Source organism: Canis lupus, chromosome 11, assembly GCF_011100685.1.
Source record: "Canis lupus familiaris isolate Mischka breed German Shepherd chromosome 11, alternate assembly UU_Cfam_GSD_1.0, whole genome shotgun sequence".
NCBI classification, from domain to species: Eukaryota; Metazoa; Chordata; class Mammalia; order Carnivora; family Canidae; genus Canis; species Canis lupus.
In genome coordinates, this window is record NC_049232.1 from 23,811,645 (window position 1) to 23,825,076 (window position 13,432).

Here is a 13,432-nt window from a genome sequence, read left to right on the forward strand (position 1 = left end):
CCAGCGGTCACCATATACAGCACTACTTAGATCCTTGTCTTATCTAATCCATGCCCCAGGCTGGTGGAAGAGATAGGCTCAGAGAGGATGGGTAACCTCCCTGAGGTCACACAGCCATGCATGGCAGTCATATCAACATTCAGTCCCCCGGTCTATCTTCTACTGTCTGACTCCACTTGAGTTCACACCCCATCATCTCTGGTCTTGTATGAGGCATCCTCCAGCCTGGCTTTGTTTCCCTTCTCTTTCCTCCTCCCTGCATCCAAAGGGCTTGTCAAAATCCAAGCCCGTTCCTATCTCTAAACTATCCTAGGATGACAACCAAATTCCAAGTTTGGCATCCGAGATTATAAAGAAATTCATCCCTATGTTGCCTCCTGTGATACCCCTGATACCCTCCAGAGAAACAGTCATGCATGCTCTGCCTCCAGTGGGCCACTAGTTTTCTTGGCTTTCTCCTTTGAGTCAGCAGACTTGAGTTAAAGCCAGCCTGGTTACTCATGAGCTAGGGGAAATCCAAGCAAGTTATTTTACCTCTGGGCTTCAGTCTCTCCAAGGATAATCATCCCTACCATGAACAACAGGGATATTTGTTAGTGAAATTAAATTGGCCATATAAAAAGTGCTTGGTTTCATGCATAACACAGTATATTTAAAATAGAGCCAGTTGTCATTGGCTTTAGTATTAGTATTAGCAGTTTTACTAGTGTTAAAGTTACCACTGAACACTGGACCTTTCCTCACATGGCTGCCTCATTCCCAGCCCTCCAATCTTTACTAATTACCCACACCGGTGCATCCAGACTAATTTTCTTTCTTTTTCACCTCAATGGAATGCTGGGACTTCTCTGGAAACCTGGACTTCCACAAAGGCTCTCTTGTCTGTAGGTGACTGGCCAATCCTGGTTCACCAGGCAATCCTAGACTGCAGCTGAGAGGCACCAGAGCCTGTTCATAGGCTGCTGCAGCTTCCACTGCCAGTACTGAGGTCTTTTAGCCTAGTACCTGATACACAGGCGGGCAGGACTCTTGAGTCCCTGGCAGATGGTGCTGGATCCCACAACTCCTGCAGAGGTACCCATGTTGTGGATGGATGCCCAACTCTTGTTGTTGAGGTGAAGACAAGATAGGGACATTTTGTACTGCCACGATGCCACACTGTTGTCACACACATGTATTTCCTTTTTTTTTGAGATCTTTATTTCTTCATACAGATTCAAGTTACTCTCTAGTGCCATTTCATTTCACCCTCTAGGACTCCTTTGAACATTTCTTGCAGGGTAGGTCTAGTGGTAACAAACTCCCTCAGCTTTCGTTTATCTGGGAATGTCTTGATTTCTCGAGCACTCTTGAAGGATAGTTTTCCTGGATACAGTATTCTTGATTGACTCTTTTTTCTTCTTTTAGTACTTTGAATATGTTGGCCTATTACCTTCTGGTCTCTAAAGTTTCTGATAAGTAATCTATTGTTAAACTTACTGAAGATTCTTTGTAGTGTGTTCTTTCTATCTTGCTACTTTCACAAGTTTGATTACGTTTTGGTGTGGGTCTCTTTGAGTTTATTTTAGTTGGAGTTCATTAAGTTTTGTTGATGTTTATAGTCATGTCTTTCACCAAATTTAGGAAGTTATTAGTCATTATTTCTCTGCTACTATCTCTCTTCTCCTTCTGGGACTCCCACAATGCATATATTAATTTACTTAATATTTTCCCACAGATCTCTAGGCTCTTTTCAATCTTTTTTCTTTCTTTTTCTTAAACACAGTGGTTTCCATTGTCTTATTTTTAAGTTTGCTGATTCTTTTTTCTACCTGCTCAAATATACCTTTGAATCTTTGTAGTAAATTTTTCATTCCAGTTGTGCTTTTCAGCTGCAGAATTTTTATTTGGTTTCTTTCTGGGTTTTCTACTTCATATTGATGTTTTCATTTTGTTCATGTATCATTTTCTGGACTTTCTCCATATCTTCCTTTAGTTCTTCAAACATCATTTAGACATTTCTAGAGTCTTTGTTAGGTAGATCTGCTACCAGGTCTTTTTCAAGTACAGTTTCTCTTTATTTTTTCTTTGAAGGGACCATACTTTCTTGTTTCTTTTTATGCCTGGTTATGTTTTTATTGAAAACTAGACTTTTGAGTTTAATTATGTGGTAACTCTGGAAATCAGATTTCTCTCTTCCTGTCCCAGTGTCTTTTTTTATTGTTTTTTTATTGTTTTTATTTATTGTTTCACTTTTTTAAATTGTTTTAGCCTGTCCGTCTGCCGAAGACCAGCTGGAACTGTAAACTTAAGGTCTTTTTAGTTCCTTTCTGAGCCTTTCTCTGGGCATGCACAGTTACTTTCCAATTTTCCCCATACATGCAGTAGCTTTTGAATGTCCTAGTCTTTAATATCTATCCCCCAAAAGGGGAAAAAAAAGATAAGTGAAGGGGGAGTGGGGCACCAGCCATAGGAGGAAGGACTTGCATCAGTGAGAGGAGAGGAAACAGCAGTGGCCACCTTCCTCTTTGTACCTCTGTGATCAGAAACCCCAATCACTGATCAAAAATAAGATGTCCAATATTTGGAAGACAGGGTCCTTATTGCCCACTCTGGCTTCCAGAAGCTGTGTGTGCAGGTTGCTCCCAGCACGTGTGTGCAGCTGTCTGCCACAGGCCTGGGGGTGGAGGATGGGCAGCTGTTCCCTTGCTAAGAGCTAAAATGGACTGAAATTAACCAGATTTACTGTCCAAACCTTCTCCTGGAAGTTTTAAGCATTAAATAAAACCTGATTTCCAAAATAGTTACACCAGACAGTTTCTACCAATGCAACTCTTATCTAGGTAAGGAAGCAGATTGCTGGCATTTCCTGTTCTGCCACCTTCCTAGAATCCTCACCTCACTTATCTTTTGTATTATTTTAACAGAAGCACAGTTTGTGATTCAACCAACAAGTACAGAGGGACACATCAGAGAGATTCAAACAGGGTACTGTTTTATTTGAGATGTTTTTGTCTACTATTAATTAAAATACTAATGTATCATATTATTCAAATTAATGTATCAAAATATTGTATCCCAATTCCATAAAGTCTATAGAGGATAAGTACATTGCTGCTATTATTTCATCCAGAAATTACTGTGCTCTGTTAAAAACAAAGTCCTAGAAGGCAGCTGAGGTCAGATGATTGATTTCTTAATCTCAGTAGCATTGATCCATAATTTATATTCAGAGATAGGTTTTATTTATTTATTTATTTATTTTTAACTATTTTATTTATTCATGAGAGACACACAGAGAGAGAGAGAGAGAGAGGTAGAGACACAGGCAGAGGGAGAAGTAGGCTCCATGCAGGGAGCCCGATGTGGGACTTGATCCCCAGACCCAGGATCATGCCCTGAGCAGAAGGCAGATGCTTAACCACTGAACCACCCAGGCATTCCAGAGACAGATTTTATTTTATTTTTTTTTTTTTTTTAATTTTTATTTATTTATGATAGTCACAGAGAGAGAAAGAGAGAGGCAGAGACACAGGCAGAGGGAGAAGCAGGCTCCATGCACCGGAAGCCCGATGTGGGATTCGATCCCGGGTCTCCAGGATCGCGCCCTGGGCCAAAGGCAGGCGCCAAACCGCTGCGCCACCCAGGGATCCCGAGAGACAGATTTTAAATAGGGGTAGCAGTATTCAACTTGATTAGTCCCTCATTAACTGAAAATCATTTTTTAAATTTTTTATTAGTTGGTTTTGAAAATAGATAATATATGAACATAGAAAGTTTCAAAAGGTGTTAGAAGATACACTGTCTAATTGTCCCTCCTTGGTCTTCAGTCTTCTCTCAAAAGCAGTCACTGTTAGGAGTTTCTTAATATTCCAAAAATATTCACAGCCTATGCAAGCATGTATGTCGGTAGGTAGATTTAGGTATGTTTGTATATGTGTTTGCATGTAAACATAAGTAGTAACATGAAGAAAACATCCCATATAGCCCTGGACAGATGGCTTGTCTCATAGTCCTTCCCAGCAGCAGGAGAAGTAGTTTATTCTTGGGTACTAATGGATGGCTCCAGTCACAGCTGGCTGTGGTGCTGGCTCGATGGAGCATCCATTCCTGCAATTTTTACTGTGGCTTACTGAAGCAGGGTAAGCCAACCTGTCCCCACTTCACTATGGAAGAAGAACTCAGTGAGAATAAAGAATTGCGAAGAAGTAGAATAATGGTAATAGTACCCAAGTTTGACAGATCTTTGTAACTCACTTAATGATTACTACAAAAGCAGCCTTTTTAAAAAAATCTTATTTATTTGAGAGAGAGAGAGAGAGAGAGAGAGAACAAAAGCAGTGGGAAGGAGCAGAAGGAGAAACAGACTCCCTGCTGAGCAGGAAGCCTGATACAGGGCTTGATCCCCAGACTCCAGGATCATGACCTGAGCAGACGTTTAACCGACTGAGCCACCCAGGCATCCATGCAGCCTTTTTGATAAAAGGAATTAGAAGTCTAGGACTTTGGGGGCATTCCCAAGTCAAAAAATAAGTTCCTTCTCTGCCTGCTGTGAGTCCATTCTCTGCCTGCTGTGACATTTGTCATGGGTCACTTGGGCCATCTTGCAACTTAAAGAGTTACCATCTGAGATCAGGAGGCTGGAGGAGCGACTTGGTATCCTTTAGGTGCGCAGAGGTGGATGTTGTGAGGCAGTTTGTGACAGTGGATCGAGATTGGACAATTCTAAGGGGAGGTGGAAAGGAACATTTGTAGGAAGAGCAGTTTCCTGAGACAGCAAGGTTGGTTGCCTTTTGGTTCTGCCATCTAGGGACTGGAGCCCTCCCTCCCCTCTAGGAATCCCCCACTACCACTACCACCCACAGGATTCTTTCAGCTCAGAGACTGTTCCCTTTTCACAAGGAATTTGTTCCTTCCATCCATCCATTCATCCATCTACTGATTCATTTAGTAAGATTTATAAAGGGCCCTCTGGGCCAAGAAAAGCATTAAATGCTGGGGGTTCAGAGGTGTAGATGCTGGGGGTTCAGAAGTGTAGATGCTGGAGGTTCCAAGGTAAACTACACAGAGCCCTGCTGTCACTACCCTGACTGAGATTATTAATGGGTACACAGACAAATGAAGGGTGCTTAGAGACAGTGTGAGAAGTGCTAAGATGGCAGAGCCATTGAGTGCACAGAAGACAACGGGCCACAGTCCAGCTTGAGGTGACCATGGGAAGACTGCTTGAGGGTACAGCCAGGCCTGGGGAACATCCTGGCAGACAGAGCAGAAGAGACCCAGTGGTAGGAGAAAGCAGGCTCCTTGGAGGAGTGACAAGCTGTTAACCTGCCCAGAATGTCAGGTGTAAGAGGCTGCCCAGAGAAAGTGCAGGGCCTGAGTATAAGAATCTTGGCAGGCCAGGGAAGTGTGTAGACTTCCATGGGCAGTGGAGAGCCATTGAGGCTTCAGGAGGAGAGACTAGGTCTGGTGATTTTGTGTTCTGAAAGCTCAGGGTAAAAGCCAGCAGGTCTGCACTTTGCCGTCTTCAGGCTTCACAGCAGAGCAGGCCATGGCTGCTGGAGGGAGTTCATGTCTGTATGTCTGAAGTGTTTCATGGTTCCTGCAGGGCCCAGGGCTGTGGGGGAGGAGGTCCACACTCCAAGCTGAGCCCTGCTGGCTTGGCCTCAGAGCAGAGCCAGGCCCAGACTCACAGGGGAGTGTCCATGGGCACCCAGCATAGAATTTTCCTTTCAGAGCTGGAGCCACTTCCCTGCTGTTATTCAGTCACTCTGGGTAAGCCTGGGCAATTCCAGAAAGGTTAGACATGAGAGAGTAGCCCTGATGTTCCAAGTGTCCTGTGTGCCTCATCTCTGAATCACTCCAGGGCTTGCTGAGCCACTTGCTCACCTCTGGGGATCTTTGACCATCAGTTCCATTCCCGGGGAGGGTCAAGGCTTCCCCCAAATCCAAAGAGGCATTCTCTCCCCTTTGCAACCAAGCTACATCTTGCAGACTGCCATCTTGCAGAAGTGCCAAGGTACAGGTGCCTCTCCCAAAAGAAGACATCCTGACATACTGGCCCACGACAGTGGCCTGTACCTACCCTGACACCACAGTGCCCAACAACCGAGAAAACTGAGGAAATGTAGAAGGGCTGGATTTCTACTTCCTTAAAAGTACCAGTTCTCTTTATTACACTTAGTAAATATACAGGAGTCAGATAAATGGGTTTATATCCATTCCTGACAGTTCTTGGGTCATTTGTGCTTGGGTAGAGTTTCCTTCAGTTTCTGAGAAGTTGTCTCTTCCCAGAAAAGACATTTAGGACAAGTCCTCCTCACCTCCCCATGTCACCCCTCATCAAAGTCCTTATCTGTTCTCATCACATTCTAGATTGTATTGTAGTTATTCCCAAATGGGACTTATCTCCCCCTAGTGGGTTTTAAACAGCAAGGACTGGAACCACATTACATTGATTGATTTCTATGCAGCACTGGGCAGCAAGATCCAGAGGAAGTGAAGCATCTTATCATAGGCCCTAGGGATGCAAGGGTTAGAAGACAAATACAGGGTTCTTGTACGAATGGCTGAGTTAAGCAGTTCATCAATACAAGACACTACTACTGAGCACTCATGCTGATGACCTAAGGTTGAGTCCCACTTTGTGTAAAGATGGTTACTGATAATAACGAGGGTGATGGGATAGCCGGCAGTTCATGAGTGCTGGCTGCATGGCGAGCACGGTGCAAGAGCTTTTGAAGGCATCATCTCATTTATTCAACAGCCTGTCAGGTCAGTAGTATTGTTACCCCCATTTCATAGTTGGTAAGTTGAGTTCTAGAGACTTTGCCACTTCCCAAGTAACACAGCAATTCAATGGCAAAGCTGTGTCTCAACGTCCTGTCTACCATCATAAAAGTATGGCCTGCGTTCTTTCCCACTCTGCCACTTGGGGGACATCCTGAGAAGCACCTGTCAAAATGGTTGGTCATGTCTGGCTGCTCTGTCTGCCATTGCGAAGTGAGTGGAGTGGAGAGCTCGGACTTTCAGGTTTCAGAGGATTTTGTGCATGCGTGTGTATGTGTGTGTGTGTGTGTGTGTGTACATGTGTGTGTTAAGTATACACATAAGAAAGAGTAGCAGTTAAGAAAGTGTATATGGGTGTTCACAATCAACAGTTTGCCCACAGTATTTAGTGTTTATGTACCAGGCCTGGGAGGAAAAGCCCAAGCACAGGTGGTGTGGGTTGTGGCAGGGGCGTGGCAGGGGCATGACTCGGGCATCCTGGGTGGTTTGGGCTTGCACGGGTCCTTTGGGCTCTGTGTAGTCCAGGCTAGGACAAGTGGGCAACATCCCCAGCCCTTTCTCTGCACCTCACTGGGTGGCTCTGTAGAGGGTCTGGGTCAGTCCTCTGAGATAACGCTGCCTCCTGCCAAAGGTATTTTTCAGAGGCATCACGGTGAACGCTGTGCGTGGCTTCCCCATGAGCGCTGCCATGTTCCTTGGGTATGAGCTCTCACTGCAGGCAATCCGCGGGGACCACACGGTGACCAACCCCTGAGCACCAGGTCAGTGTGCTTCCTTCCTAGCCAGCTGCACCTCCTGGAGCTTGGCACTCTTCTTTGCAATGAATTCATTGTGACTTTCTGAAACGTCCCTGTCATTCATTTCCTATCTAATCTGTGTTATGGGGCTTCAGTGGCCACCCTTCTTATCGCCAGAAAGCCCTTCCGAAGTCCCCACATGTGACTAGAGGTGAGCTAGGTGCTTAGTAACTGAGATCGACACAGAATTTACCTGTTTGTAGTGAGCTCACTGATCTGTTTTCCCATCCAGCAGGTTCAAAAGCCCTTGGAAAGGAGTAGAGGTGTATTTCACTGTACTGTACAAATTCAATGGCCCAGGCCCAGAAGTGAGGACTTAAACCAGACCACCCACCCTCTGTTACAGGGCACCATCTCCCCACCTCCCTACTGAACTCAGAGCATGAGTCCAAGAGCCCACAATGGGCTCCCAAAGGCTGTCCTCCTTTGCCCTCATTCCCACCTCCCACACCCTTTCCTTCTCTCTCTCTCTCTCTCATTGCAAAAGATCACTGTGGCCCAAGGGATCTAAGAAAAGAAATCTGGGCAAGTGACTCCCTTAGTCAGATGCCCTCAGTGGCTCCCCATTGCCCTTTAGGTAAAGCTTTAGTCATCAACCCTGTCATCACCAGCATCCTGAAAATAACATTCTTACTCTTGCCTCTGGATCTTTACATATGCTGTGCCCACCTGACACTCTCTTATCACTGCCCCCATTCCCTTGTCCTTGGCTTCACCAACTCTTCTTTTTCATCCAGGCTTTAGTCTAGAAGTCTCTTCCTCCAGGAAGCCTGCCCTTATACCTCAGCCAGGATGAGTTGTGCTTGCTGTAGGTTCTTCCCACAGCCCCTGCTCAGCCCCTACCACATCCCCTTGCATCATAACTGCCTGATGACTTTTTCCACTCCCCAGCCAGCATGAAAGCCCTGGGACAGCTGCAACTTTTTCTTCACTTCTCTATTGCTGGTGCCTCACACAGAGCCTGACAGAGGTGGCCACTCAGAAACATCATTGAGAAGATGGACAATCAGTTTCCAATATCCCTTCAGCTCCTTCTTTTCCTCAGTTTCTCCTTCTCTAGCTCCAAACTGGGAACCTGGAGAGCTGAGAAGACAAAATGGGACGAGTCACTGATTTTTCTAGTCAACAGGAAACCATTTTGCTTCAGCCTTGTTGACTGCAAATTCTCTCCAGAAGGATGGCCTTCATCAAAAAGGTCTAGCAAACCTCTTGCTGCCTCCCCTGGGGCAGCGGATGCCTACTAGCATGTGTTGGTGGGGCCAGGCCCTAGATCCAGGGGAAGAGCATGATGGATCAAACCCACAAGACTGAGCCCAGGACAAGCCCTAGAACGTAAATCAAATGCTTGGGCTTTTTACTAAAGCACCCACATTCACGGCTCTCCTGGCTTTTTGCCCTCTCTCATAAAAGGAAAAGAGTAGTAACACATTTTGCATACTTAAACACCTTGAGTGAAGTGCTACTGTCTTTGGGTTTTGTCCGGGGCCAGGCAGAGGAATGATCTCTTTCTTAAAGCTGTGCTTAGATATTGGCCACTTCCCACCGTGAACAGATGAAAGTGGCTTTCCAAAAAAATCCTATAATAAAAGCAGTGCCTCTTTATTATAGAAAAAGAAAATATGAATAAGCAGAAAGAACAAAAAAATACCTATTTTATGCAATATATTTTTTACTTGTTCTTCTCGTTTAATAGGTCAGACCATTTTTTCTTATGTGATTAAATATTCAGCAGCAAGGTGGCTTTAGTGCCAAGACCTTGCCAAACCCAGAGCAGCTGGATGCTTGCTAACACTTGGTCACTTGTCACCACCCTGGTGATGGGTACTTCAGGAGGAAGGAAGAAGTTTCTAACAAGCCAAATTCTGATCGTCCTGGATTTGGCCTTTCAGAGCAGTGACCACCCCCTTTGGAAGCTTCCCTTTCTGAAAATACTCTCACGGTACAAGAGGCACACATGGGTGCCGGCTTTGCCTCTGCTGGAGTAGGAGAGGAGGCTGTGGCCCTCCAGTGGAAGGGGAAGGTTCCCAGTGACTTTTCTGGGCCTCATCTTGAACAAGTTTCACCTAAAGAGTTACAACTTCCAAGGCTCTTTATCAAGTCCTAGATTTGAATTTACCAAGTAGCTCTGAGTTCATGGGCAGGTCATGCTCTAGGAAGCAATAGCATCCAGTCTTTGAAGACATGGAAACCAGTGCCTTCCTCCTAGTCTAGGCTGGGGGTGGAGTGAGACATGGTGGATATTGGAGAACTGCAGAGCCCAACAGTCCCTGAGAAGTCGCAGGAAGGTGACTATCTTGAGTCCCTGAGTATAGGTGGTGGGATGGCATGGAATTGTGTCCAGTGTCTGTGGGGAGCAGAGTCCAACCCTTGGCTTATGCAGCCTCTTTCCATCCAGCAGAGGCAGAGCTCTCTTTTATCTCCCACCAGCTCCCAGGAAGGAAGAATGCTTACTTTTCATTCATCCTCTCAGTTATTTCTCCCACAAAGCCACACCTGTGAATGACCCAAGGGCCATGTGTAACAGTGAATGTCGCATGAGGTGGTTGTTTGGAATGTGGATAGTTTTATCTGTTCACAGGGAGATACCCGACTCAGACACCATGAGAAATATGCCCCTTGTTGGTAGAAGTGGGGTCCCAACCCTGGTCAGCAGTCAGTTCTTCAGCCTGTTGGAAGCCCATGAATCCAGCAGAGCCATCCCTACCCACAGGCCAGGATCCACTGTCCCAGAAACTTGCTGGAATAATGCAGGTCTGCTTCTTGCTGTGACATTCTTGCTCCAGACCTCATTGATCTGCTTTCAGTTCCTGGAAAATCCATTTTCAAGGAATGAAGATGCATTCTTCCTATAATACCTTTGTTGGACATTTACGAATTGCCACGGACAACCTCATGGCCCTTCACATCTGTTCTCAGGGGTGATACTCTGCCAACTGTTGCTTCACAGAAATGATTTTCTCAATGATTTGTTGACCCTTGGGTCTTGCTGACTGATAATCCCGGTTAGATGAAAGCCTTATTTTTCATCCTTTTTCCCAAGGGCCAGTGTCACCTGGCCGGATATGTTGTGCCCTGACCACAGCCTCATTTTGCTACAGGCTGTGCCGAGGTCAGCCACCTGTAGAGGCAAGTCTTGGGAGAGCCTCCCTGCCTGAGCAGCGGCACATGCCAAAAAGGCACTTGGGAGGTGGTGGCGCTGAGCGTGCTGGGCCCGGCATTCTTGCAGCTTTGTCTTCACGGGGAGAACAAAACACAATAAAATACTTTGCCCACAGTCTGGTTTCCAGAATGGTTTCATTATTCTAAATTTTCTCCCTCACTAAAATCACCACGTGGAAAGGCGACTGCTCTTCTGCTGCCCCGTGGCATGTGTCCACAACGCCACTCTCACTTCTGTGCCTGCGCTGGTGCCCCAAATGAGTCATAGAGTCTTTTCCTGATGAGCTAAATCCTACTTCAGAATCTTCAGCATTGGGCCCTGGGCAGCCACCACCAGCCAGCAGAACTGGCATGCACATTAATTGCCATTTGTATTTTAGATCCCAGTGGGGGAAAATCTCCTTAGATTCATTTCCTTTGCCTTTTGAAAGTGTCTCCCTCGATTTCTCTTTTCTCTCCTGCTGCACCACAAAAACGAGTCACCCAAAGGCTCTCTTGGCTGATAAACTCCAGAATCACCACTTGGTGGCAGCAGAGGTCAACAAAACCATCCATAGATCTAGGCTTCCGGTACCTTGTGACCAGGGTCCTCAGTGGTGAGAGCATCTGAGCCTCAGGACTCTTCTCTTCCTGTTTTCTAGATCTCACTGTCTACCTCGTTGTTGTCCTTTACTTCTCTGTAGTGGAAAGAACCTCAGACTAGAGAGAATTCCACCTTGCGTTCCAGGTCTGCACTATCATCAGCTACTTTTGTGACCTTGGGAAACTTTTGTCCCCTCTGGGCCTCAGTTTTCTTATCTGTAAAATGGAGGATTTAACAGTGGGTCTCCATTATTTACCTGCTAGGGCTTTGGTAAGAATCAAATGCAAAAATGGTTTCATAAACTATAAAGTTAAAAAAAAAACACAGGAGTTGGGGAACACAGGGAGAGCATCACTTATGTGATTTTTCTAATTTCTTATTTTGACCTCCCTTCCTCTCTCTGAGTCTGAGTTGTTTGCAATGCAGGGTGCTTGCAGTAGTGTTCTTTGGACCTGTCTCTACAGGTGAAACCCCAAGAACTACAGGTGCCTGGCCTCCAGGCTTTTGGACCTCCAAATGGACCTCCAATGCACATGCTTTGGGTAGGGCATCTGTGATAAGTCCACAGCCAACATCACATTCAGTGGTGAAAGGCTAGATGCTTTCCCACTAAGGTTAAGAACAAACAAGGCAAGGAGGGCTGCTCTCACCACTTCCATTGCACATTGTATGGAGGTGCTAGCCAGGGCCCTTAGGCAATGAAATGAAATAAAATGCATCCAAATTGGAAAGAAAAATGGAACTGCTTCATGTGCAGGTGATATGATCTTATACACAGAAAATCCTAAAGAATGCATTGAAAAAATATTAGAACCAATTAACATGTTCAGCAAGATTTCGGGATACAAGATCAGCAACAGAAATCAACTACATTTCTATACCCTAGCAATGAACATTCCAAAAAATGAAAGTAAGAAGGCAATTCCATTTACAATACCATTTGAAAAATAGGCATATCTTAACATGAGATGTGCTAAACTGATATGCTGAAAACTACAAAGGTTTGTTGAAAGAGACTTTTAAATATCTAAATAAATGGAAAAGTATTCTATGTCATGGGTCACAAGACTAAATAGTGTTCAAATATTGTTATGTAAGGTGACAATATTTCCCAAATGGATGTATAGATTTAATGCAACTCCTTTCAAAATCCCAGCTGGCTTTTTCTTGGGAGGGAGTGCAGAAATTGACAAGCTAATCCTAAAATTCATATGGAAATGCAAAGGACTCAGAATTGCTGAAATGATCTTGATAAAGAAGAATAAAATTGGAAGACCCACACTTCCCTACTATAAGGCTATGTTAATCAAGATAGTGTCATGCTGGCATTAGGTTTGATATATAGATCAATGGGATACAAGTGAGAGTCCAAAAATAAACCCTTACATTTATGGTTAATTGATTTTGTCAATGGTGCCAAGACAATTCAAAGCAGAAAGAATAGTCTTTCTAACAAGTGGTATTGGTACAACTGTACATCCACATACCAAAAGTCAGGATCTTATTACACACAGTATATGAAAATTAACTCAAGATGGGTTGTGGAGTGAGATGTAAGAAGTAAAGCTATAAAATACACAGAAGGCAATATAGGAGTAAATCTGCATGAACTTGTATTGGACAGCGGTTTCTTAGAATACCAAAAGTGCAACTGACAAAAAAAAAAAAAAACACCTGTGACAAAATATAGACAATTGGGATTACAATTAAAAACTTTCATGCTACAAATGGATCCCATCAATAAAATGACAACCTGTAAAATGAGAAAATATTTGAGAATCTTATATCAGATAAGGGACTTCTATCGAGAATATATAAAGAACTCTTCCAAAAAAAAAAAAAAAAGAACTCTTCCAGTTTAACAATAAAAAGACAAGTAGCCCGATTTAAAAAAAAAATGGGCAAAGCATTTGAACGGACATTTCTGCAAAGAAGATATGCAAGTGACCAATGAGCACATGAAGAGATGCATCAGTAGTTATTAGGGAAACACAAATCAAAGCTACGATGAGATACTGCCAGAAACCCACTGGGATGGCTATAATTGAAAAGACCGAAAACATCAATTACTGATAAGAATGTGGAGAAATGATGGGAATGGAAACTGGTGCAGCCCCTTTAGAAA

At 44.4% G+C, this 13,432-nt stretch overlaps 1 protein-coding gene across 7 annotated transcripts in view; it reads left to right on the forward strand.

The window, feature by feature from the left end:
- SLC25A48 (solute carrier family 25 member 48) overlaps nucleotides 1-13,432 on the forward strand; it is a 52,402-nt gene that overhangs the window by 29,979 nt on the left and 8,991 nt on the right. For 2 of the 7 annotated variants that reach the window (XM_038552224.1, XM_038552228.1), the window contains 2 exons: nucleotides 7,400-7,529; nucleotides 8,457-10,839. In XM_038552224.1, coding sequence (XP_038408152.1) covers nucleotides 7,400-7,522 — 123 coding nt within the window. In that variant the 3' untranslated portion in view covers nucleotides 7,523-7,529; nucleotides 8,457-10,839. Of the gene's footprint in view, nucleotides 1-2,906; nucleotides 2,968-7,399; nucleotides 7,530-8,456; nucleotides 10,840-13,432 lie in introns of those variants that run through there. The other 5 variants (XR_005366707.1, XM_038552227.1, XM_038552229.1 and 2 more) reach the window with 4 other exon arrangements.